This window comes from Seriola lalandi, unplaced genomic scaffold (assembly GCF_002814215.2).
Source record: "Seriola lalandi dorsalis isolate HSWRI2012SDOR001 ecotype SW California unplaced genomic scaffold, Sedor1 jcf7180002054835, whole genome shotgun sequence".
NCBI classification, from domain to species: domain Eukaryota; kingdom Metazoa; phylum Chordata; class Actinopteri; order Carangiformes; family Carangidae; genus Seriola; species Seriola lalandi.
This window is the reverse complement of record NW_019525388.1, coordinates 540,487-568,233: the sequence shown is the minus strand read 5'-3', so window position 1 is coordinate 568,233 and position 27,747 is coordinate 540,487. Positions and strand designations below refer to the sequence as shown.

The 27,747-nt window shown below is 41.7% G+C and overlaps 1 protein-coding gene across 2 annotated transcripts in view; it reads right to left on the bottom strand.

Moving 5' to 3' along the window:
• Window positions 1–221: 221 nt before the first annotated feature.
• znf609b (zinc finger protein 609b) overlaps window positions 222–27,747 on the bottom strand; it is a 74,043-nt gene continuing 46,517 nt past the window's right edge. The window contains exons 3-8 of one of the 2 annotated variants that reach the window (XM_087179409.1): window positions 24,849–25,074; window positions 12,249–12,336; window positions 7,233–9,630; window positions 6,752–7,121; window positions 5,110–5,490; window positions 222–3,601 (exon numbers count right to left, since the gene is read on the bottom strand). In XM_087179409.1, coding sequence (XP_087035535.1) covers window positions 3,558–3,601; window positions 5,110–5,490; window positions 6,752–7,121; window positions 7,233–9,630; window positions 12,249–12,336; window positions 24,849–25,074 — 3,507 coding nt within the window. In that variant the 3' untranslated portion in view covers window positions 222–3,557. The remainder of the gene's footprint in view (window positions 3,602–5,109; window positions 5,491–6,751; window positions 7,122–7,232; window positions 9,631–12,248; window positions 12,337–24,848; window positions 25,075–27,747) is intronic. The other variant, XM_087179410.1, reaches the window with a different exon arrangement.

Genomic DNA, 27,747 nt, shown 5'->3' with positions numbered 1-27,747 from the left:
CTTTACAAAAGGCAAACTCATCGCTATTTAAAATAAAATTTGAAATGAAGTCTCAATTTGAAGACAACACCTGCACAAACATGACGGGATGCTGAAGAGTCGTTGATCATCTTTCAACAAGATATAGATTTGCAAACAGCGAGACAGTATTACTGTCTAACTTGTATAACTCCACAGCAATGACAGAGCAGGAGCCATTGAGCAGTTCCCAGGACAGATAGTCTCATAAAAAGATTTATTTTTTCCAGCCCAAATTTACAAAGGCAAGTTACAGAGTATTGTATAAAAAAGAACCATGGTAATGTACACTTTACACAAACTCCTGAAGGGAGGGAGAAAGGAGGAGAGGGGGAAGAGTTCTGAATTTCTCACACAGAAAGAAAATGAAGACATTGTAAACATCCTTGCAAGCACCAGTCCTGGTGCTTTGGGGGGGTTTTGTGTGACAGTAGGTGGGTCAGGAAAGGACAAACGAGCAAGTGTCTCTGTGTTTTCACAGAAGAATGTTCAACTAGGCACCAATTGAGACAACTGCTGGCCAATAAATATACTCTTCACCATGAAACAAATACAGTCCTGCAAAATACAAGAGCCAAGCACTTTCCAATATGTTTATAGCAAACATTACTTTTCTGGCTTTTCATACACTTTAGTATATATGATTTTCACTGGGCTTTGCTTACTACTGAGATAACATTACTACTCTCAGAGAGAGAACAAATGCACTTGTCACAACCATTGTCTGATAAAACTATATGTATGCAGTCTGCTGGTACTAAAACCCACTGACTTTAATGACAACATCACAGCTGCCTAGATTACCCTTACAGATTAAGTACAAGTCAAACACCACCACATTCATCTTAATCATGTCAGCCATTCTTCTTTAAAATGCACAAAAAGACAAACGATAAACCATCTGGCAAAAATTTGTGGAAGGAGAAACTGACAACTTATTTACTTGGAATGTCCAAGAACCTCAAAATGAAGAGCTGCAGTTTCATGATCATGAGTAGTGTCTCAACAAACCGCTAACATCCAACTTCAGAGGGTGCTAGACACGAGATTAACTGGTGGCTTACGGACTTAATCACATACAGTGTTAAATTTAAAAAAAAAAAAAAAAACTACAACAATGGGGACACTAAAGGTGATTGTAAAACCAAAATCAATAAAATTAAATTTAATGACAACATGGTCAATAATCTACTCTCATTATAATGCTTTTTAGAGGAACGTAAAGATTGTTCACAACCCACAACAGCATGGTATGGCATATTAACAGTCAATCATGGGCCAATTTGTCATTTCTGAACGAACCACCACAGCACACACAGCTCAGAGCAGAAAATGTGCTTTTCTCACACCCATAAACAGAAGCCCTCTCAAATCAATGCAAATAGCATATGGATAGAATTTCACTTACAACCCCTGAGGTATGAGAGAACTGTAATTCAAAGCCAAGAGGGACCTCTGGTAGAACAGGCCATATTGACGCTTGGCTCTTTGTGTAGTTTTTTTTTTAAGTTAACCAGACTTGGTTTAATTTTACAGAGTGGCACCATCAGTTTGAGATCCAAAGGAAAGCCTAGAGCCAGGTCAGCTGCTTCTTTTCAGCTGACCTGGCAACTCTGAGCCTTCCCACTTCAGTCGTGTGTGCGTCATCAATGTCCCATTTCATTCGTTTTCACCATGTTAGCTTTTGCTCCAAGCTTTTCTCTGGCTCACCCTTTCTTGTGAATTTAGTTCATTGTCTGCATCTGATTGGTTTATGTTTGTTCTATAATAGTAACAGCAGAAAGAGGTTTTTATTTTTTATTTTTGGGTTAATTTCATGCACTTTTGTTTAATGTGCCAGTAGTTGACCTTACAGCACAGGCAGCAACTGAACAAAGAAAACTGGTGTCTGAGGTATCAGACTCACTGGCCCAGTTTCAGACTGATCCAAAGCTAGCCGCTGGCAAGAAAACCATGCTAACAACTGCCTGAGGTGAAAGTGTGTTATGGTGAAGTCACACAAGCAAGCGAAGCACCAAGAGAAATTCAGTCCTTTTTTTTTTTTTTTATAGTGCACAATAGCCTAAAAAATATCAGACTGATTTACCGTTTTGTTTTCTCTTAATCTGACTGAATTGTCAGTTTGAGTTGCCATGATGTGGACAGCGATTCACAGGTCTGGAACCGGTCTAACCGCACACTGCATGTTGAGATGAATGGAGACGTGCACCAAGGTTGTGATGTGTTGAAAAAGTTCATCATATAATTAAAAAAAAAAAAAAAAAAAAAGAAAAAGACAACCAAAGCCGGGGCAAAGAAGAAGCACACCGAGACATCTAGAGAGACTCTGCAATGATCTGAGCACAAAATGTTTAACGCTGTGAAGTCCGGAAGCTATTTAACAGTGACGGTTTGGAAACAGTCGCGTGCTGGGATAAATATAAACATTTATGCACATAAAAGTAGGCTAAAAGTCTATATTACAGCAGAAAAATACATGAGTTGAGTGAAATTTCACATTGTTTACAGAAAACAATCAAACTTGATTGAATGAAGCACAGTCTTACAGTAAAAAACACAAAAAAAACCAAAAAAACAAAACAAAACAAAAAACCCACAAGTGGCCTAATGAAGTGATGACAATGCCCCGTGAATTCATCGCTTGCTAATGTGGCTTCACCGTTTTGAGTGAGCGTGAAGACAGATGTGACTCTTTCATTGAGAGCAAAAAAGAAAGAAAAAAAACAGGACTAATACCAGCATCAGACACATTCAATGATGAACACAATGATATGATAGAAAAGAAAACATGAATAGTGTTTATTCTCCATTGAGGTGTATGCGGTCCCTTCGCAAAACATGACGACATCATCCCTGAAACAAGAACTGAGGGTTCAAAGAGGATGGGAATTAACAATGACGATGGAAAATGAAAAACTTCAGTCTCAGGCTCTTAAGTCTCTGAAGAAAGCAGCTGCTGCCATATTCCCTCTCCCCACAAAATATAGCCGAACATTTGTCAAGTTAAGGATATACTGTTGTTTCACGGCATACGAGAAGCCAAAGACATAGAGTTGAAATCATTTCAATATGATTCACTTTTTTTTGTCAGTCTTTAATTTAGTTTGACTCCCCTTTCCCATCAGCCACCCAACTCCCCAAAATCACTGCCAATTTCTTTCTGCGTGCGACAAAAAAACAATGCAGTCAAAGGAAAAAAAACAAAAAACAAAAACACACACAACAAAAAAAGCTGTTCTGGCAGTCCAATAGTCTCTTTTTGCATTGTATTTGTTGACAGTGCAAAGACTAGATAATCAGCGGGTTGGTGTTTCCTCTGCATGATGGGGCAGAGTAATGGCTTTGAACCTGGGTTATTATCAGTCCTGTTACAGTCCAAGGTTTGGAGAATTTGGGATCATTTACGAGGGGAGAAAAAAAAACAAAAAACGACAATCTGCCTAGCCTTTCAGCAGAAGAAATAAAAATATAGATAGAAACACCATTCAACTGATGTCTAAAAGGTAACACCCGGGAGATCTTCTTCTCATGTGATCCAGTCACATGAATCTTTGCAGGGTTGAGGTGTGACGGTCAGGTTTCCCTGCAAAACACACAAAAGGAACAATTTATTTATTACCAGATTATTTATTCATTTATATAAAACACAGATGCGTAAAGAAAAAGGGTTAATAAATATTTTTACACACTTCCACTTGTAGTGGTGGAACATTTCTGAGGTATTTGTTATTTACCATTTTAGGTTATTTAATACTTGTACTTCAACAAATTTCAGAGGAAATTGTGGCACTTTTTTTTTTAACTTCATAACATTCACTTGAGAACCACATTTACTTTAAAGATTAAGGTTTTAGATACGAAATACTGTATGTGAATAGTTTGAAAAATATGATGCATTTTATACACTACAACATTAAAATGCTGTTTACACATAAATGCATTCCTAAAAGCAATACAATTATATAATACTGTATATATAATCATATAGTGCTTTGGAAGGGCATATTGACTTATGATACTTTAAGTGCATTTAGCTTGTAATACTTCTGTACTTTTACTTAAGTGGAAGTTTGAGCAGAGGGATTTTACTTGTCATGAAATGTAAAGGATTTGAATAATAATGTGCTGTTTGACAGAAACTGGATATTATCACCTATAAGAACAGCTGTATAAGACTACAATAGTTTCAGCTGCCATAATAAACTGGCAACTGAATGTGCATTTATTTATCAATTGTAATATAAAAGAGCTCCCACTAGATGTCAGTGCAGGCTGCAGTGGATTAGTGTCTTGGCGAGCTCACGCCATGTCTCTATTATCAACACTTGTCCTCAGAGGACCCACTTAGAATGGATGAGCTGAGGGGCTAAATGCTGCACTGCATATTGTACTAGATTGCAGCAGAATAATGAGGGTTTTGTTTGGCCAGGATTTGTTTTCTTTACAGGTTGCTGCCTCTGAGTCTGCAACGTAAATGTTGTAAGGAGAAAGGAGAGCAGGGTGTTCTTTTCACTTTAAATCAAATCAATCCAGGACAAAGAAACACAAGGCTTTATTTTAACAGGATGTTCTACAGCTGTGCCAGCACTCATAACTCATTGCCTAAATATTTTTAACTAGAGCTTTGTGCCTTGTTTACGTGAAGAAGAGTCTGCCACCTGCATTTGTCAGATTTGCAAACACTGCTCTCAGTTTACCTATGTGTCTCGGTAGGCTTGTGTTTTGTTTCAGTGTCAGTCTTTTGCCTGTCTCTGCTGCTGAGGGGATCTCACTGTTCTCACCTCTGTGGTGGTGGACAGAGTAGGGGGGTGGGGGGTGGGGGTTGCTGCTTGTTGGCTGGCAACAATAGCTGATGAGGAGAGACCTATGGTGAATTGGGAAATGTATGACTATCAGTCATACTCCCTATTTTACTTCTGAATTTAGAGCGTGAACTGCCATATATTAACAGTCTGCATCTAATTACAGGAAGTTAAATATTCTGGACTGTTGGCCGTAATTTATTTAAGTAATTGGCAGTAAGCTATTTTGTTCAGTATGTAACAAAAGAAGAATAGTATAACATTTAGTGTTGAGATGGGGCTGACTGACCTGTGGCGTAGGACAGGTCATATTGCCCTGAGAGCAGGGGGTATGCTAGGTGGTGGTGAGAGGGCATGATACGCTGGGAGGGGGAGGAGCGCGGTCGGTCCACGTCTCTTTCTCTTTCCCTCTCACGCTCCCTTTCCCGTTCTCTGTCTCCAGCAGCTCCTCTGTCCTGCTCCCTCTCCCTGTCGTGGGGCGGCTTGTCACCTACTGTGGGGGATTTGCTCTTGTATTGGCTGGCGTGCTGATGCAGGATATCCAAGGCTTTGGAGTCTGTTGCCGTTTTGGTGACAGTGGGGCTAGCACGAGATTTGTCGTTGCCTTCCTCACCTCCGGCTATTTTACTACCATATGGAGAAAACGGATAACCTCCGGGTAGGTAAGAACCTGAGAGTGATGAAGAAAATTGATGGTTCAAATTTAGGTTTGTACAAACACAAAATGTGACAATTAATGATTGATTATTCTTTATCAATGTTCACATCAATCAAACATAATAATCAACATGATTTTAGGTCACCAACCAGTCCATTTTGACTCACATCATTCACTTAACAGGCCTATATACCCGCACATTGTCTCTACATTGGATCAATTTGATCCTAAACATGAAAACATATAAATATTGCAATGCGGTTGACCAGATTGGCCCCAACTGCAGAACGTGATGTTTTCATTTCATCTACAAAGGAAAGTGCCTTGAGCACTGTGTCCACATGGATGTTGTATGTACCGTGTTAATAATACAGTGGCTTTTTGTCTGTTGGGGAATTACCAGGCATGCTACTATACATGTTGAATATATTCTTTAGGCTACACATTTCAGATCCTCTGGGAAATTTTTGGATTAACACAAAATTCGACTGCTCCTAGTACAATTTGTAAGAGCATGCAATTTTGCAAACACCTTCAATATTTATGGGGGGGGGCTGCAATTTTTCCCACTAAATGCAATTTCCCACATATAATCATTCTATTCAGACTAACTGAACGCAGGTCAAACAAAATCAATTCTTGATTGACTTGACCTGTTTAACTTCCTGTGCTGTGTTTTGCCCCCAACAAGCTCCGCCAAATACTCACAATCATTTTGCTGCTCTACAATGCACAAAAATTGCTGCAAATTACATAAGACCTTTTATGCAGAAAATGCCTCCAGTTATGACTGAAATCATCACAAAAACACTTGGAGATCCCGCTGAGACTCGTGAATACAGTTTTGATAGACAATATAAATCTGCCCTAACAAATACCTACAGCCACTGAATTTTAAAAGCAAGCAAGCAAGAGACAAATTATTCAAGCCATGTTGACTAGGCTGCCTTTTCATCTAACATAAAAGCCACAGTGCAGATTTTAAAATGTAGGTAAGGCCAACAGCTTAATCACCATTCTAAATCAGTGCTCAGGTTAATCTTGCAAGTATTTGACCAAAAGAAACCATGAGAACCACTAATCAACAACGATTAAACTCGCTGGTCAAAAGAATATTACAAATGGATGACTTTAGCTTGTAAATGTCACCATTTCAAACACATTTAAAAAGGATGTAAGAAAATTATTTTTCATACTGCATATTATTTTTCACTAGGAATGTATTAAAAACCTCTAAAATTGAAATGTATTTCGAGTCAATCTAATGTCATACCTGGGTAATTCTGCATCATGACTGAGGGCATGCCCCTGTATCCAGGGTGGTTGGGGTCATAGCCTTGTCCATAGGGGTAACCATGCATGTAGGGCATGTAGCCTTGGTGCTGCGCTAGTGGTGATGAAAACTGCATGTGGGGATTGGAACGAGAGTCTTTGCTCATAGCCCGGTGGTCCTCAGAAGTGATTCTGGGATCGCAACCCTCTTTGCCGTCCTCCTTGGGCCCACTTTGATTGTCCTTGGGCCTGGGCCTATCGTCTTTTAATTTACGATCACGTTCCCGTTCTCTGTCCCTTTCGTCTTTCCATCGAGGTTGTTGTTGCTGGTGTTCGTCTTCTGCTTGGGGCTTCTGGCTCTCGGGGTACTGCTGAGGGTGGGAAAGAAGGTCCAAGTCAGCATAAATCACATCTTTATATTGAAATTCCTCAAAAACATTCTCACAACAGATTCACAAGCACACTGTTACATTGGTGTTTACCTGTCTGTACCATATGGCCTGCTCCAGCCCTGCTTGACCTCTGGACTCCAGTGTTTGCTTGGAGTCTTCCTTTACATGGTGGCCCCCTTCAGTCAGCTTCATCTTTAGCCCCTCAGCTTGCTGGGACTTCTGGTCCTCTCCTTTTATGCTTCCAATAGTTTTTGAAGAGGGTTCAGAGGGCGAGTCCCTTGATTTTCCTGGGGGCTGTGGCGTTTTTCCGAGGTCTGACTGACTTGGGGCTTTGGAGAGGCTTGGTGGCATTGGGCTTTTTTGTTTCCACTCCTCCTTCATGGAGGCTTCTCTTTCTTTTATGGCTACATCTGACTTTTTCTCAGCAGCACGATGCTGTTCAGCCATCTGTCGCTGCCGCTCCTCATACTGTTGCCGGTAGGCTGGGTTGGTGTTCATCAAGTGGTTATGGTAGGCTTGATCAGGATGGTATGCATATGGAGGGACATAAGCATACTGGTTGTAGTAAAGAGGTTGCATGTACATGTTGGATCGCTGTTGGATGACTGAGGGTTGCTGTTGCTGCTGTTGCTGTTGCTGTTGCTGTTGTTGTTGTTGCTGTTGCTGTTGCTGCTGCTGTTGCTGTTGCTGTTGCTGCTGCTGTTGCTGCTGCTGCTGGCCAGGAGCACTGCTGTCAGGTTTGCGGTCTTCATGAACCTCCACTTTGACTTTCTCCTCAACTTGGTCTTGGTCATCATCCCTTTTGATCTTAACCTGACCTTCAGCCACTGGTGTGCCTTGATTGGGCCCGCTGGGACTGGGGTTGACGTAATTGGGTGAGTAATACGCATCATAGCCGGCATAGTACGGGGACTCTTTGTTGGGTGTCTGGTTTGGAAAGAGTGCTTTTTTGACACTTTCCCTGATGGCTTGGTCCTCTGTCCTGACTTTGACACCTTCTAGTTTCCCTTCACCATCCTCACCAGCATCTGAAATGTCTGAATATGCTGGGCTATTAGTTTTGACTGATGAATTGTCAGCACCATTCTGGTTGACCACATGAAGTGGCGTTAGAGGCTGCGGCATCCCACTGCCATCTATTCGACTGGCTACACCAATGGATGGGCTAGGGGCATTGTCAGAAAAGCTGTAAATCTTGTCAGCCTCAGCCTTGATACTGGCCAAGCGACTCTGATGAGGATCTGAGGAGCCATTGAGGAGTCCTTCCCCCTTGTTTCCTTGATCAGAAGGTTCAGAGTATGGAAGTTTTCCTTCCTCTAGTTTTCCTCCCTTTCCCGGAGGCTTGGGGCTGTCAGCCTCCTTTCCACTATCTTTTTTCTTCTTGTCTTTCTTCTTCTTGTCTTTGGAACTACCTGAGGCAGGATCTCCAATGGCAGGGGGTTTAGGCTGTGTGCCTTTCATTTGCGGACTCTTAGGGATACCTTGTATCATTGGGGTAAGCCCTGGGGAAGAATTTGGGTTTCCAGGAGGAAAAGAGTACATTTGCTGGGATGCAGTAGAGCCAGGGCCAATGGGCCGTGGAGACTTCATGTTTTTCTGGGCCATTTTATCAGCCTTTGTGCCAGTGCTACCCTTTTTGGACTTGTCTGATCCTCTCTTATCATCTAAACCATCATTACTGGCCTCATCAGTGAGGCATGGCCCATCCTCACACCCGTCCATTGGTGTACCTCCTGTTTCTGGATCTGTCTCAGCAATTTTCTTTTTACTCTGCTTTGAACCAAACTTGCCAGGAGATGGGGAAGGACTTTGAGCATCAAAGTTCCTGCCTTTTGGAGTAACTGAACGTGCTGGAGACAAGGATCCTTTCTGAGAGATAGAGGCTCCATTACAGTTCCCTGGTTCAGGGTGGAGAGTTGAATCCTCTCCGTATTCACTGTCTCCATCTAAGTCCAACTTAATGTCATCATCATTGTGGGCACGGGCTTGGTGGTACTTTAGACCATTGATGTGCTTGTACTTCTTGTTGCAGTTAGGGTGTGGGCAGTCAATAAGAACTGGAGAGGGGCAGCTGCGATCGAGGGGAGGTGGAAGTGGCTCAGTCTTAATAGAAGGGATAGGCAGACCTGTTGGTCCCACCCCTCCACTGTTGGAGTTTGTCCGCATACGTTTGTTGCCTTTGGTGTCCTCTGAGCTGGAATTCGGTTCCATGTCTGAGGCTGGTTTGGTCTTGCGTTTCCCAGCTGAGGAGGGACTGGCCTTGATGTCCTCTGTGTTACTGTTCGGTGGAGTGCGGCGCTCTGATGGCGTCTGGCTGCCCCTTCGGCCCTTGCTGTTAGAGGCAGCACGTGTCTTGTTGTTGGTGGTACCCTTGTTGTCAGATGAGTTGCTGTTCTCGTTGATAGGGGTGTTGCTGTTCGGTCTCATTCTCTTACCTCGACCGCGGCCATTTCTCATCTCCAGATCACTTGTAGGGGATTCACAAAACCTGCAGTAGTGTTGAAAATAAGAATTAGTGATGTCACAGTATCAATGACTGATTTCCATGCAACTCTGCTTTAGTTTAGATTCTGAAATGAAACAAAGGAAAATCCTTTTAACATTAAATCACTGTGGATATAATTGGCTTTTTTGTCAACGATCAACATTCTTTCATGAAGAACAACAAATTTCAATAATTGATCTTAATAAGATCAAAAATAAGTATTAGTACTAAGTATTTAACCCCTTTACTATCACACACCAAAATCGTCATTGGTGCAGTCCATTGAGTGTAATGGAACCTCATTATTTATTGTTACATAACTACACAGAACCAAACCATTTGATTGTACAAGTTAAATGAAAAATTGTCAGGTTTGGCGATTGTAATGCTCTCTAATGTTGTTGTTTTTTTAATACCTATGCAGTGTTTCCCAAGGATTTTAGGGGGCAAATATTTTAATTCCCAAGTGGTTTTTGACAAGTACCTGAACAACATATACAGCTCCACTGCTTTATGTCTAGTCAAACAAATAACATGGGTTGATTACATATTGTGACTGGCCAGTGAGCTCAGTCCAGCACATACAAGCAAGCTCCAGCATGGGAATCACAGACATAGAGAGGGCTGGTAAAGAGACAGACAGGGATGGTAAAAATTTTATGGATTTTTTTAATGGCCCACCAGCCCACCGATGGCCAGTCCAACTATGACAGACAGGTCCGTTGTCAATGCATTTGTGAGAGTGAGAGCGGGGCAAGGAGAGGCAGATCAATGTGCTGCGCACAGGTGTACAATGAAAAAAGATTTTACCCATTAGAAATTGTAAAAAAAAAAAAAGAAAATCACTATATGACTCTAATGGCTGTCAATGTTAATATGGTGGCAGGCCGCCACAAACAAATCAATATATGGGAAACACTGCTATGCTTCTGAAGGCATTATTGTTTACCTCTATTCAACACGTATTTACAAGATTTTAGGATATGTCTGTGGTTGGCCATATTCTTCTCAAGTTCATTTGTTCTACCAGAGGTTTGTTTATATTTCTTACTGAGAATCTCACATACACAGTTATTTACTGTATTGGTATGCCAAATAACATGCCACACTTCCACATTACCTGACAGAAAATTCCGAATACAGAAAATAAGTCATAACAATAATACCAATGATGACAACGCTAAGTAGTTTCAGTCCTTTTGAGTCCCGAACCCAAAATAAACAGCAAAGGTAAAGATATTTTGAATATGTACACCATTGTTGTGTCCCTGTCCTCTCATTGCATATCAAGCTGATATTTTGCGCACTACAAGTGAGTAAGCACTTTAAACATAGTCACGATTTTCCAAATGAAAATGTAAACATCATTGGAAAAGACAGCAGTGAACATTCCAGCTGCTTTGTAATCAAAACATACAGTCATTCAAATACTTAAAATAGCAGTTTGGCCTTATCTCTCCATAACAGTAATGTAATTATCTTTCTGCACAGCAGTGAAGGTTAGCAATCTGTGACAAAGAGAAACATTGGGCTGCTATGACTCACAGCTTCCTCTACAAGTCTCTCCAAACAATTTCAGCCCCAGCAGGGGATGTGAATACATCCGTAGTCTGAGAGTGGTAGAGGAATTTAGACTCATTACAAGCCCGGGTTTATATTCAGTCCGCTGAAAGCTTTCTGAATTATTCATGGTGTGTCCCTAATGTAGTCGTGCTGCAAACTGTAAGACCATGTTGGTGCAAATACAGCCCAGCAAACCTGACTCACTGTGCAAACCTCACTTACTGAACATTATTGTGATATACTGTGATACATTAGTGTGATACAGCCTATCCTTGTTTTCCATTAGTGCTGCTTTAATCTTGATTTTTTTTTCTACTGCACTTAACCATGCGTTTAAAATATAGATTTATATTTACATTTAGATACAGTGCAGGTGTTCCAAATCAAAGCAAGTGTTTGGAAATATATTTTACACAACCTGTGTATTTAGCACAACAAAGGCAAATGTTCAGAAATTACAAACACCTTAAACTACCACCCACATAACACTGATCTAAGAAATTGCAGCCTTTGTGATAGAGAATGTTATACAGTGTTGAGGAAAAGCTATTAGTCCAATAATTGGATTCTGCAATCTGGCTTGTTAGAGTTGCTTTCTATTTCCACAACCACCTCCTGGGACGTCAGCCGTTTGCCAGTGAATCCTGCTTCCCTAGGCTTGAGATAAAGACTAACATGGAAGGTCCAGCTGCACATAGGCAAGTCAGTGCATTCAGCTATATTCTTATTCAGCTGATTCTACTGCAACAGATTCATATCACACGGAATATGAAAAGGTTAAGAGACCAAGTGCAGCTTAGATAGAGAGAATGTATCAATAATTCATAGTAATCATGACTCTTTTCTACCTCGACATCTACAACTACCATGTGCGACAGTAAAGTCTTTGTAAAGTGCAAATGCTATGCAAAATGTGTGCATGTAGCCTTAGTTTTAACAACACCACACAAGTGATATGTCATTAACATAACAAGTGCAGATTAGATGATGCATATTTAAATAAAATAAAAAAAACATGTCCGCCTGCGCTCTCCAGTGAAAATAAAAATGCTCCTTACCTGGGGGGAGCCCAGTCATGCCGTGTACAGTCCAACAGGGTGCCCACATACGTCTTGTTTCTCCAAGTAACATTGACCACCAGCATACCTGCGAGACAAAGAAGAGAAGAGACAAAGGTCATTTACTTTATGCCAACTATGACAATAATATAGTCAAATACAGTTAAAAGCAAGAGAGAATGTTTTACACTGAGATTACTTTATAACTGACTGCACTATGTGAGCACAAAGAGCATCGTGTCTGCTGCATCTACGTGTTGATCTTTGCTAAAGGGTGTCATATGCAAGACAGTTATACAAGTGAAAGATCCTTTTTTAATCTTCTTCACACAGTAAAGCCGTAGGGGCGAGACTGACTGATATCTTCTAAATGACTTGGAACAGACTCAACTGCAGTCGGTATTGTAAAACCTGTATAAAATACTGGCAGAAGGTCTCGCTAAGAATGATCACAGTGAGGTTACCGGGGAATACTCACTCACTGAACAGCCTTTCCATTTAAATAAGCCATCTCACAGTACAGGAGATCTCCCTGAAGGAGAATTATTTGGAGGCAAATAATATTTTGTAGTCCTCTGTCTCACTTTGCAACCCAGGAATTTGCTACCTTGGGGATAATATAGATCTACTACTACAGCTTCTTAAAAACAAACAACAAGCTACTGGCTTAAACGATTTCAGCGTGAATGGTTCAGTTAGACGGACTGTAACGGAGTGTGCAAGAAAAACTCCTTGACTTCACTGGAATTGCTGCAATCTGTCACACTTAGAAGCTACTGTGTTGCCATTTGGCTAGTGTGAATTTGGTAGCACTCAGTGTGAGCTACACAATCCGACCTGTACTGAGTGTGATATCTGACCTTGCATTTAAAATCTAAAATTAGTTCCAGAGGATCACACCACTCTCTATGTATGTTTCTCCTCAAGAAACAAAATACTCTTCACTTGGCAACAGCTCCCACGTCACCGAAATGTCACAAGTATGCAGATTTTTACAAAATGACTCAACTAAATCCCTGCACTTTGTACATTTAACCGCACAGCACTGAGTGCAGATTTTTGTAGATTTTGCCCGTATATTCAAAAATAAATCATCGACCAAACAGCTTCAGAGGATTAAGAGCAACGACGGTGCAGAACAACACTCTGAATTTATTGCCCCCACCACCCCCGCTCACTCCCCGGTGGTGACCTCAGCTTGCCACTTCAGCACTGCAGAGAAACTGGAGGCTGCAGTGAACTAACTTATCTAATGGCACAGGAATGCTGGCTGGCAGCTTCCATCCCTCCAAGCATTTTATTAGCTTAGGAAACCTCTCTTGCTCACCCCATTTTCCCTCTCTCCTTCACCCTCATTTCCTCTTTTCAATGGTATAACCATCCCTGCCTTACAATCTTTTTCCCTCCCACACACAAGTCACAGTTCAGACCTCATTTTTCTCTTGCTGCCTCTGGCATAAAGCAGCGAGTGTATAAGGTATTTATATATGTTTACAGGAACCTGCTGACACTTGGCCACAAGTCTCTTGCTTCACTCTATGGCCTCAAAACATGAGTGCTCGGCCATGGCTAGATACAACTGCAAATGTCGTTTGTCTATGTGCGCAGGGTAGTAGAGAGGTCCTCGAGTTCAGATTTTCTGTCACATTAAAAGAACCCAGACCTTTTCTAAAACGCCTTCAACAGCCCGCCCCCCTAAGCTCTCCAAACACTCCAACACAAAATGGCTCTGGCAGCTGGTGGTGGCAGGATGTAAATCAAGGCCGGGCAAATGAATGACTAGGCTTTCATGATGTGCTTTCTCCAGTGAGGAGTTTTAGAAATTATACCACGAGTTGTTAAAAGCCTTTAATGATTTTATTTTAAATTAGCATTTGGTCTTTGTGTTAGACTGTCTCTTCACTTAAGTAGCTGTGACAATGGATGACTATGAATGAGATTTTAGTATTACTGCCTCCAGTACTAATTAAGATTTTCTTAAAGAAATAGTTCCAGCATTTTGGGAAATTTGTTTATTTTCTTTTTCGCCTCAGAGTTTGATGGGAATATTGATACCACTCATTTTTTTTTTTTTTTATACCTTTTTTATCTTGACACTGATACAGCCTTGAGTTGTCTTTAATGTACAGCTGTTAACTGAGCACATCAAGAGTTTTGGATTCCCTGTAATTCTACCCACAGATTTACCCAAGCTCAGTCAAGACGAATGAAGAGTATCTCAAAAACCATCTTCAAGCCACTGCAAAGATTTTTCATCATGACTCAAGTCTGAACTCCGACTCAGTTTTAAAAGGACTTTCACAATCTTGTTCGAAATAAAATTCCTCAGTGTATTTGGTGGTGTGATGAGAATCACTGTGCTGGTGGAACATAAATCTTTGCCCCAATCTGACATCATAGCCGCTGTGTTTTTGGTTTTGGCTTCTGAGGAATTTTCCCTGTTTTTCCCTCAACTACAGCTATCAGGTGTCTGTCAGTGACAAGCAGCCCAGAGTGTACGGCTGTAGACGCTTAGCTTCATAAATGCAAAAGCTGATGACAGGTGATGAGAAGAGGCGCAGTGATCATTTGGGCATCAGTCTTAATGAAAACGTACACTCTAAACGCACTGTTGATTGATTGGTCAGAAATATTTAATGTGATGTAACATTTCAATCATTAAGCACACTATAAAATGTTATTACTTCATTTGAATGAAACCCAACCCGTGTCCCGAGTCGGACCAGGTCAGATTTCTACACAGTCTAATTGGGTCGGGTCACTTTTTACTGCCACAGGTCTCGAGTCTGTGTGACGATAAGTCCAATATCTGAGTGGATCTGAGCTCAAACTGAAGCCGAGCTTATTTTAGTTCAATCAGGAGCTTGTTTTTCTTGTTGGTGCAGGAGGTGAAAACTATTTATATAAATTTGTCTTTGAAGCATATAAACTAATTATTGATGTTTCTATAACTTCACATCTGTTCTTTGGAGATTATTATTATTACATTGCTGCTCTTTTCCACCATGGCTGCTTGTTAACTGATCAAATGTACTGATAGGACGTCACGCTTCTGCTGGTGTTTGTGTTCTCTCTCCGCTACGGTCCTTTTGGGTCGACCGCATTTTGGATCAGGTCTAACAATCCCTGGGTCTATTCAGGTTGGGTCTCACTGTGCTCCAGTCGCCCCTTAGATTGGGTCTCTCTTTTCTGAAAGGTCATTTATGCACAACAGGTCAGGTCGGTTTACTACAAAAACTGTCTAAGACCTCCTATTTCCAAATTGAAATGTACTCAAATGTACTGCTAATGGACATGCACATCCACCATCACTACTTAATATGGACTCTGTAATATTTAACATTAAAGGCCAATAGCTCCATTTTCACTTTCTTTGCTTCAGGCTCAGAATCTTTAACATGCCTTTTTTGAAGTCTCTGTGCTGGCTGTCATGTTTTTTTGGCTTTCCTCTGCGCAGCCTCCCATGTTGAAGCCGAGCAACTCTGTAATCCTGTCAGAGTAGCCCTTGGCTTCTGGGTCACCTCAGATCTCTGCAATACCGTCTTTGAGTGTTAATAAAGTAGTTCCTTTGACGTTATGTGGGACATCTCAAGGACATTCAGAGAAATTTGGATGCATCTTAACTCAAATGGGAATGGTGCTAAAAACAAACAAGAAAAAGTTCCTGCCTCAGAATATTGCTGCACTTCATGTTTAATTAATTTAATGCAAATTTTAAGCTGTTTAAACCCTTCAGTGTGTATACACTGTGTGGCTTACAGGAACGGAAAATGTCATGCCGAGTTATTATATCATACTCCTCATCTCGGGTGTAAGTGAAAAGGATTTTCATTGCTGACACCTTTAAAGTTGCATCAGAGATCTGAAATTAAATTTCCATGTCACACAGTTTCACTCTGAGGTAAATACAGCCTGGATTACTCCAAACTAGTAGCAATAATGACAAGTATTTGGAAATCATTTTACATCATTATGCAAGACTGTTGCTTCTACTTGATTCTTTCCTTAAATCTTACTGATTATTTTCTGCACATAATAATTAGTTTTAAGCACAGAATCAGTACACACATTTTCTTATCAAAAATGTACCTTGTGTAGATTACAGTTTCTCTTCATTAAGCAGCCATTAATACGATACTGACTTATCGAACAATGAAATATGCCTATTATACAACTTTTAGACTGAAAAAAGGAGTTGGTTGGTTTAAATGATGTGGTGCTTTGACAACGTTCACATCACATGCTGAAGTGGCCTCCAAGTGACTCAGATCTGACTTTAAAACACAAGTGTGAACAAACCAAATCAGAGTTTTTCATATCTCATCCAGGCCAGTTGCATATGTGATCCTAAATTTGATTCTCATCCAATCTCTTGCTCTGCGGCCGCTGTCAGAATGACATAAATCGCAATGCAGTGTTTTCCGCTGGACAACCTAAGCTTCTTTACAGTACATCTAAATTCATATGACCTCCTGGCAATATCATAAAAATATGCTCAGGGAAAAACAAAAAGATCAAGATTAGGTTTGAGTGCTAAAAGCCTTTTGAATTACTCTGTACACTTTCATCCTCAGAATCATTTTCAAGCTGTCAGGACAAAGATGTCAACGTCAAGTCAGGCTAAAAATGGAAAGCCCTTGACAAAACAACTCAAACAAATTTCCCTGTGGCGGAAAGCAAATTACACAAGAAACTGAGATGACTTTCCATGCATGATCATTTTATTTGTTTTTACAAGCGTTAAATATTTTGTTTCTGTTTTGTTTTGTCAGCCATAATTTCTCTCTTTACTCACTGGAAGAAACGGATTGCAGTTCAAAGATCGAAAAATCAAACTTGCTCTTTGGAAGTGCAGTTCATCCGTTCACACAGGATTGGTTCACTAGGGGAGGGTTGCTGTGAGGTGAAGGAAAAGGGGTCGACGTGATTTGGAGCAAACCCAGTTCCCTGCACCCCTGACCATCCTCCCTCCCTTTGTGACAGCCTTATTAGGGTCACTCAGGACAGCTGAGTGAAGCCCACATTAATGAGAGGAATTGGCCTGTAATTTTACCACTCATTTCCTTTCAGTGCTGTCGAACAACAAATGGCAGCCCTCTTTAGGCGCCCAACTCCACTGCGTACTTGTGTAGGATTACTTGAACAAGAGGCTAATGTAATGGGGGGAAATTAAGTCAGGAGTAGGTTGTCTGCTGCATGGGTGACTGCCCCCTTCAGCCCCTAAAACTCCCCTCCTCCCTCCTTAACACATTTCATTAGGTTTGCAGTGGGGCCAAAATATCAGGTCCTCTGCTGCTGGTGAGGGCCACGGGTTCACTGGCTGACCTCTGCTCTGCTCCGCTCCAACTCAACAGGAATTCAGTGGGGTTAATGGCATTTTCACTGACTGACCCTGTCAAAATGCCTTTGTTATCTTTGAAAATGGGAGCTCACTTCTGCATAATGATTGTTTGTGACATTATATGACTGTTGTCACAAATATCAAATTAGAGGTTTTCAATTGCCTTTAAATATCTCAGATATTTCTGAATAAAACAAGACAAGGACTGGGAAAAAAAAACAATTGTGTGAACAATTACCAGCACTTGCAATTATCATCTTTTGTACACAGTCACATTCTAGTTTAATTATCAACAGATTTTACAACCCTCTTTGTATCCTGCTAGAAAATAACTCTTCTCTCATCCCCATTTTCTCAGAACTAAAAGCACCACTCATCAAGGTTGCATGTAGACAAGAAAGTGAGAACAATGAGAAAAATAGTGTCAGTATTCATTATGGAGAGAAGATAAAAGATAGCCGGGTGCTGCCATGAGCAATAACTGTAACATTGATAAATGAAGCGTTTGAGCATTCAAGTGTCTGAGCATGTTTCCAACAGTCCATTTTAAGAGTGTTTCTGCACTCATGGTGCATAAAATGAAGCCGAGCTTGTCCGGTTATGTCAGTATCCTGACTGACCTTATCTTAAATCCTCGGCAGATGGGAATTGTATGAGCCACTATTAGCACTGGAGAGGCTATATGGTGGGATGTATTATTTGCAGTATTTTAATTGCTATGTTGATTTGCAAGTGAATTTATAATGCAGAAGTGAAATGACATGTTGATTTGCTGAACAGCAGATACATCAGCAACTATTGTGATTGAAAGGGAAACTAACAAATTCTGCTAAAACCTCACGGTTACATAGTGTGTGACCTGGAGTGCCAGGGGAAACAGAGAGTGACCACCACGCAGTGTAGCATGGATGGAGATGTGACATAGTGCATGTAGTTAGAGCTAGACAGCCACGAGAAGCTACTGTCGGGCTCTCTGTCTCTGCTGGAAACACAGGGAGTCTGGTGGAGCAGTGACAGTCACAAGAGGACTTTATGGTCTTTGAAAGAGACTCTGTGTGGGCTCTGCTGCGAGTGGCACTGTCTGTGGGGGAGTGTCAGTACATACCCATAACCCTGTGGTTTATCGTGGTTAACGTTGCTGTTCATAAATCCTAAATGTCTTTTAAAGCACTGAATATAGCACAGTTACTGGATGGTGTGTGTGTTGTGTCTGAAGGAATAAATCGTGTATCTAAATGTCGTTGTAATGCTGGTGTTTATCAAGCTTATTAATGCTATTGATGCCAGCGACAGGCACAGACTACGGCTATGTTTAGCCAGTGCTGCGCGTTCTATACATATTGACATACAACATAGACGTAGACATAGATCATGGATGTATTCTATGAACTGGATCCAGGCATCCAGGTACATGACACTGCTCGCCTGCATTGCTTCACATTGCAATGATGTCACTAAAATAAAACTCACTTTTCTAGGCTTTAGAGACATTTCTTAATTTTAGAACATAATTTTGGTCTATGGGGAAAATACTTTTTGAGCAGCAAGAGGATTTTTTTTATTGCAATACTGCGAGTGGCCACTGGGACAAACAGGCAGCGCCAAGTCCAGCTCTCTTAATCCAAGCCGACAGATACGAGCTGAAAGAACATTGCAGTTCCACAGCGGTTTAACTGTCCACCACTTTGTGACCAAACAAATACCGACAGAAACCCTTTATCTACTCCCCAGATGCCTCTGTTAGCATCATTTGTAAGTAATGTAGCTAACACTGCTAACCAAGCTAGCCATTATATTAGTTGTCTGAGGTTAACATGTTGCTAACACAACATTCAAAGTAACTGTTTTAATTACTGTTGGGCTACCTGTCCTGTAGTTTACTCTTTTTACCTTTACTCCTCCTGTTGTGAACTCTATGGATATACTCCCACTAATTATTGTGTTGTGCTGCCTGTGGTGACTTTACAGATGAATCTTTGTTTTTCAAGGTTTCTGCAGAGTTCATCAAAGTAAATTGGCTTTTTAAGACCTTTTTAATACCACACAGAATGCAATGTACTAGACATTCACTGAAAACTAGTAGGGACATTAGGGATTAAATTAATTCATTGATATGTACATCACATTTTTTCAGTACTTCCCATAAATATTGAATGGTTTAGCACTTGTTTATGGTATCTCACCTTATTCTGCTTTCTAATCCCTATCATGAATTTGTTGTATTCACAGTTTTCACAATTGCCTCCAGTAAAGATTTCAAAGTGTGTTCAGATCACTGCATAGCTGTGCACATGGTGAAGGTAGAAATGGTAAATTACGATTGCTGTTTTTAACTATTTTAATGCAAATGATTAAACATTTAATATAGACAAAATAATTGGCAGATAAATCAGTAATAAAAATACTCTTTAGTTGCCGCCCTACAACACTGTAAAGCACTTTTCAAATTAAGTAAAGTTGTAAATAGTCGTACAAAGATTAAGCCAAGACATTAAGCACAGATAAACATACCATAAAAATGCCACATCTTGGTAATATAGTTAGGGTTTAGTAATAACCGGCAAATGAGACACGGGTATGGTTGATGATTTCATTTTGAATTTTAGAGCGTTCGAGTGAACCCTATCTGAAAAGTTCAGGCTGCATTCCGGTTCATAAGAGGTAAAAGTGCGAAGTCACTCTTACTGACAAGAATAACAGCCAGTGAGAAGGTCAATTCTCTCATACCACTGAGAGGCAAAGGAAGGGTGCATTAGTATGCTCTCCACATCCACGCAGCATTATCAGCCGCATGCAGCAGTTTCTCCTTCCACAAAATCACTACATGTTTACTCATACACTGGGAGTAGATCACAAAGCAGCAGCGATGCATGTAACGGCCCAAAAATAAATATTTGACATCTCTACCGACTCCGCATGCATTTATTACTGCAAATAACTTGTAGTGAGGCGAGGAGCAGTTTCCTTAAATGTCGTCTGGGCAAATCTGCAATCTCTCCATTAAAACGAACCCTCTGGTGTTTTTCCTTAAAGAAGATGGTGCTGAGATTATGAGACAAGCCTGCCAAAGGCGCATTACTCAAGCTCTCCTTGACGTGTATAGAAAACATGATATCTTATGACAACCACTGACAAAGCTTACAGTTCCTCAAGGCGTATGATTTACGTTTCAAGACCATTTAAGTGCTTGAAAAAGAAAATAATGCAGTTTTTGCTCAGGTGCCATCTTGGAATAAATGTGTTGCTAACAAGACGAGCTTCCTGGTGAGTCCTCTATATCTTAAGTTCCTTCCAGAGTCTTATTTCAACCACATACTTAGGAAGAATTCTTTACAACGTGGGGCTGTTTTTCCCTGGAAATTGGCCACTTCCACTCTTGCACAGTGAACGCTGATGAGGGTAAAGATTGGCTTGGCAGGGTGGAAAGTAAACGTGGCTAAGGAACTGGCAAATTAAAATCTACAGAGTGGGAGCTAGAGAAAGAAGGCGGCATATCACTTTCTGTTCTTTTCCCTTCAATATGTCCTCTACTGTTAACAGAAGTTGGACCTTTGTGATTGATTTTTCACTCCATCTTCTTCTTGCTCATTGGCCTGGCACAGAGCTGCAGGCCTCCTGACAATGCTCACTCTTATTTCAAGGACAGTTTCTATGGCAAGTTCACAGAGAGCAGCCACCGCTCGGCTTTATAAAAACATTTCAATGAGGCCACTGACAGGTGGTCTCCAAAAGAGCAAGGAAGCATAGCTGGCAAGTGAGCTACAAGTGCTCCTTTCATACAATATTCCTCTTCTCAACTCAGTGACAGGCTTGGAGAAATAAAGAAAAAAGAAAACCCACATCTCTCAAACGTTTATACAAGAATATCCGTTTCACACTGACCTCTCTTCTATTCGGATGCCTAACAGCTTTTAACTGCTGTGATAAAGCCAATTCTCGTAATGCTACAGTGATGTAATGCGTGTTGCATAAATAATCCATGAGACAAACATTTATCACAAACAGCCTGTATTATTTGTCTATTAGGGAGCTTAAGAAGCTGTGGGACCTGCTTGGGAAATGGCCTGCTGTGTACAGGAGGGTCGGTGTGTGAGTGTGAGCCTTTTGGGGGTTGGGGAGTGAGGAGGGGCTGCACTGGCATGGAGCTGCAGTGTTTGGCCAAAGGGGCCCCCTCTGTGTTCTCTCTACCCCGGAGCGGGAGCCAAGGCGTTCTGGGCTGTGTTTCAAGAGCAACAAACTTCTCCAGCATTTTAGAGATGACATTTGGAGGTATCAGCATGCTAAGCCTGGGAGGGGTTGGCCCATCGCTCTGCCGACACGACCCTGGGAGCTGCCACTGCCTTGTCTGCGCTGAGGGGATTTGTGTCAATGCCGGGCCTTAAAATACCACGGCTCTGCCCCTCCTTTCTTCTGTCTACACTCCACTCGCCCCCCAGACTGACTGCATGACACAGACTCACTTTCTCTCACCTCATATTATCCGTTTTTTTTTTTTTCTCCTACAAAGAACAAAACACATCAAATTTATATGTTTTTTCAGATTTTATGGATCATTTCGTTCATTCAGCCATCCACATATACATTCAGGCTGCTGATTAAATCTTGCCGATACGAAGATTCGGCTGAAAGCGCTGCTACATCTGTGCTCAGATTACACAGGATGAAAAATTTATGCGGCCTCATCAGCCAAGACTCTTGTCAGCTCTGACCAAAGGTGCAGTTTCTGTGATCGTATTTTTGTTAGTTGTCGCCCGCTCTCTCCTCATCTGTTTCTTTCTCTGGCACTCTGTGAGTCGGGTGAGGCGCAGACAATTACTGGGAGCCTGTTGTTCATTTACTCCCACAAGGCCGAAAGGCGGAGGTGATGAAGCAGCTGTTGGTTGGCATGCTAAATGAAACGCGCACACACGCAGTGCATGCCTAAACAGCCCTATATGAGACTTGTCATGCAGAGAAATGGGGGACTGCTCAACTTCACTGCTAATCAGGATGCCTCTGCTATGTCTTTGGGGCCTCTGTTTGTTGCTCTTCCCTGGTACTCTGCCTGGATTTGCTTGATTTCCTCATTTGGTTCTCATTTGTTCAGTTGCCCCACAATGAGAGAAGTCTGCTCCCACAGGTCTCTTAGGGGAAAAACAGTGGAAAGGCATTGCAGTTTGATGTGAGCAGCATCTGGGTCTCTTTCATTTTAAGACTAGCCAGTGGGTTGTTAAGGGCTTGTACCATTAAAATGATGTAGAAGGAATACGCATCTTTGTGTTGTTTAATGTAGTGTGCAAAATCCAATACAATAGAGGCTATTGAGAAATGCCTCCTTAGAAACTCAGTCCAGATTCGCTGTTATATCTCCAGCTGCACTGATGGCTCTTTATATGACACCAAAAACTAACAGTTGCACATCTAGTATGGATTCAGAAACAGCACACATTTCAGGCGCTGCAGTCTCTGGCTTTAAACACTAAAGTGAAGCTGATTTTGTTAGAAATTAACAAGCTGTGATCTCCTCAAACGCCTTAAAAAATAACAATAAAAAAACAGAAAGCCATATAAGAATGAAGGCCACTTCTAAATGTATCTCTTCACCCTCTACCACATGATTTTTTACCTTGACTGTGACTACTTGATACAGGTTTCGTTGGAGATAAAAAAAAAAAAAAATAATAAAAAGAGGCTTCAAAGAGAGCAAAGGGGGTTGGATTCTGGAAACCCTGCTGGTCTCTACAGCTCTGATGGTCATAACAACCTGTGTGCTACACCTGCAGAGTACCCCCCACCCCTTTTCCCCTCAACACACACACACACACGCACACGCACACACCCACACCCACACCCACGCACACGCACACACCCACACCCACACCCACACCCACACACCTTCTCCTCTCCACCATACCACTTTTAAAACCACTCAAAAGCTCCCACCAGCCTCCTCCCCACTGAGCCAGATAGAGTAGAATCAGGAGAAAACACAGCTCCATCAGGCCAAACCACTACCTCTTTCAGCCAAAATAGCAGCTTTGAGAGAGCGAGTGCAGGCAAAGGACAGACTTGGATGGTGAAAGGGAAGGGGGCAGGGCGAGGGGGAGGGTCAATCACTCTGTGGGAGGCAGAGAATGAGGGAGCACAAACATAGTACTGGTGTTGGCTCTGAGCCATGTTTGTGTCACTAACAGAAGTAGCCTTGTCTAACCCCCCCCTCTCCTGCCCCAACCTTTTGCCTTGCACTCACTCTCTCCCAGTTTGCTTGGAAACAGAGTCAAGGGGTGACTGGCTGGATGCTTGGTAACAGAAAAGAGCTGCAATACAGAGGAGAACAGGGGTGAATCAGACACAGCCCAGGGCTGAGCAAAAATCAAAAAAGGTTTGGGGGGGGGTGGGAGCCACTCAATAGCGGGGACTGTGCTTTGGGAATGTTGATGAGGCAGGGACCTTTTCTCTTCAGTTCCTCCAAGTGAACCAACGAGCAGCACTGTGGATGTGTGGGCGATTTGTACTCAGCATGCCCGCAGAGCGACTGAGCGTGAGCTGCTTTGAAGATTAGGTGTTTGCATTATTTCACATGCACAACAGAAAAAGGAGGGCAGTTTTTCAGACCCAGCAGAACCTGATAGTGCTAGTGATACATCTTTAAATTAAGTAAGCTGAATGCGGTTTCCATCAAAGGGAGGAAAACTGAGAGGGTCTGAGATTTCACTCGGACTGCACTGCAGAAGAGGAGCCAACTCTATTCCCAACTGGCAGCCTTGCAAAAAAAAAAAAGAAGAAGAAAAAAAACAACAAAAAAAAGTGCTTTGTGTTATGAGGCATGTTGTTGTTGAGAGCAGATATCTCTGTGCAACAAACTCCCGTCTGCGTACTCCCGAGCACAAAACAAATCAAGGCCACCTAAGAACTGCCTGCCAACTACTATTCTCGTTCGCAATATTATGCAGCATGTGTGCAGTTGAAGCACATATTAGTACCATCACCAGCTCCTGAGGCAGTCAGGGCATATCCAATTACATTTTAGCAGGAAAAATATGTATGGAGCAAGATTTTTTGTTTTTAAACGACTGAGACTTCACCAAGCCTCGAACAACCAATACCTCTTTGATGTCTTAATGCAACCAACTGGATATGTACATAAAAGCAAAAAAAAAAAAAAAAGAAAACTATCCCATATGTTTGTAGCTTATTTTTCTTTTCCGCCAACTTCCAATACTCATAGTTTTTCACTGGGAAGACATTCAGGAAAGAGCACGCTAAACAGTTTGACTTACCGTCCTCAGTTTCCTGCCACACGATGCCTTCAAGATTGACACTGGTACCAGGCTCGCAGGGCCCCAAGCACTCAGGTTCGGTAGCCAGGGCCACATCGGATGTGTTCACTGCTACCGAGCGTGTACGCACCATTATCTGCTCGCACGGCGAGGCAATCTCACTGTTGCCTACTGTGGCCAGGAGGTGGAGGGGGGGAGGGGCTGGCGTGGAGACAGGAGATTCCATCTGTGAAGAAAGAAGTGGGGGTTGAGAGAGAAAGAGAAACACATGAGACACTTCAGAACCACTGTATAAACATGTACAGAGCAGATGTTGAGATACAGCCAACGGATGCCACAATGAGAGGAAGTGGAAAAAGAAGTGCTGAGCGCATGAAAGACATCCTGGTATTTCAGTGGTCCTTAAAAGAAGATTTCATCAGAGAGAGGGCGATGCAGCAGTCAGTGTTGTAATGTGCTACTTTTGTCTTTCCTCAACCTTAGAGGTGATTAGCAGGCAGGGGAGGGACATGTGAACTGCTCTGGCTGCCTCTGTGGAAGGACAGAATTAGTTATGCAGGGTTGGTCAAACAATCCCTCCCCCAGCTTTCTTGCCTCACACACGGACGAGCGAGATCCATGACACAAATAATCTCACAGACTGATCACTCATTAATTCCCTCAATTAAAGAGCTAGTTGTGGCAGGGAGCGGGCTGCTGAGGGTCAGTAATTGATTCCACCTGTTCTGACACACTGTGACAGCAATGAAGAGACAGTGGGCCTACGTGGAAAACGAAAATGAAAAGGACAGGAGGAGTGGGAGATGATGGGAGCAACTGAGGGGAAGAGTGAGGGAGAGAGAAGGAGAGAGAGCAGGAGGTAGAAAAAGTGTGTAGGCGGAAAAGAGACGGAGAGAGGAAGACTGATGGTGATTTAAGGGCCACAGTGATACCAGGCTTAGTTCTCTTTATTCAAGGCAGTCAACATTAAAGCGCTCCAAGTCATTAGCACTGAACTGCGGGAGGAATGCCACGCTGCAGCCAACACCACACATTTATTAATTGGGCATAAACCATTCAGTGCTCGGGAATATGCTGCCAATGCTGGATCCAATTAGACTTGGAAGACAAAATAACAATTGACACATTGGATTATAAGACTGTACACCCTTTAAATAATTGTTATAATCTACTTACTGCTCCAAAGTACGACCTGGAGAACTAAAACCGCTCATCGCTGAACATATTAAAGTTGCTGCTTAATTTTGATCCTTCTAGGGATGGAAATGTTGGCCTGTTGCTGGGTTGTTAAGTCCATCACTTAGGACCATAAAATTCAGCTGAACCAATAGATATTTCAGTCTGGAGCAAAGAGGATGAATCCTGACTTTGCTGATCCCCTGACGTGTTCTCCAATGGCACCAGCGGTTCTCTTTTTTTAACTTATCCTGAGAATTATCTCGTCAAAACTTACATTCATGGTTTCCAGATGATGAATCCAACTTATGATGAGTTTTTGACCAAATATCTGCAAAATGAAACTACACTCCCAGCCATACTGAATGTACAGCTGTATTTAGTCCTAATCAATTTGATTATTTGAGGTTTATAAAAAAAAATCCTGTGATTGATCATGATTTATAAAGCTAATCATTGGAAAGTATTACCACCATGAATTATGCTGCAAGAGACAGTACAGATCAATCAATGAATGTAAAAAATCTGAATTAGTGATCAGCTGAGTGCTTTGAAAACCAAACATTAGTCCATGCTGAAATTTAATATTAGCACAAGACTTGTCATCACAGGAGCTTCATATTTCATGGATTACTGAAAAGAGCTTGGATAGCACATTTCTCCCAGTGCTCAGAGGACGAGCAAATGAATGTGTGCCGAGAGCAGCGGAGAGTCAGGTCTAACGACATCGTAATCACTGTCTGTCACTTTCTGATGCATGATGTGGCCAAGCTGCAGGCCGGCTGACTGAATGAGACAGGACAGGTAATCACCCGAGCTGTCACCACACACTGTTCCTGGGCCTTATGGAGACACAGTGGGCCGCAGACAAGAACACGCGACCGGCCCTCCTTCAGAGTGACAGCAAGCGGTGAAAGGTGCAAACAGGTTCATGCTGAGCCTCCTCTAAATTGACTCAAGTATTCAAACTGTTTGTGGTGACATTTTGGTAACTGACATTTTGGGTATTTTTAAGACCAAGGTTAGGTGACATAGTAACGGCCTGTAAACAACTTCCTTCACACACTGAAATCGTTAAATTGAGTAGTAGCCTCATATTATTAGATTCACAGTATTTATTTCCTTCTTTCTTTTGGCTATCTACTGGTGGACTCTGCTTATCAATACACTCAGAAGCCAAGGTGTTCTAAGTACCACAGTGTTAGCTATTTAGCTATTACCATTTTCTTTCACTCAGACAATTGCACACTTTATATTAGACAGTGAGCCATGCCTAGACTAGGGTCAGTTATTCTCATTATCCACTAATCTGCAAAAAAAAAAAAAACATCAGAAAATCACTTTTTCCCCAAAGTCAAATTCAGCTAATGTCTTGTTTTGTCAAACCAACAGTCCAAAACCCGAAGTAATTTAATTTACAATGACAAAACTAGCAAAGTTTCACATTGGAGCTGCGAAAACAATGAGTGAAATTATCAATCGATTATCAAAAAGGTTGCCGATTTATTTTCTGTCAATCAACTATTCGATTACTCAGTGATGACCCATCAACCTCGATTTAAAATGATAGGACGTTCATAACACCTGGATGAATTAAGGACAGATGAAGTGTCAAGGTAGAGTGAAGTTCAAGGATTCCCCTGGATTACAAACCTTAAGATCCTAACTCTCCGATCGTTTTAATAACACTGAATACTGGTGATTCCCACAACAGTTCCATCTT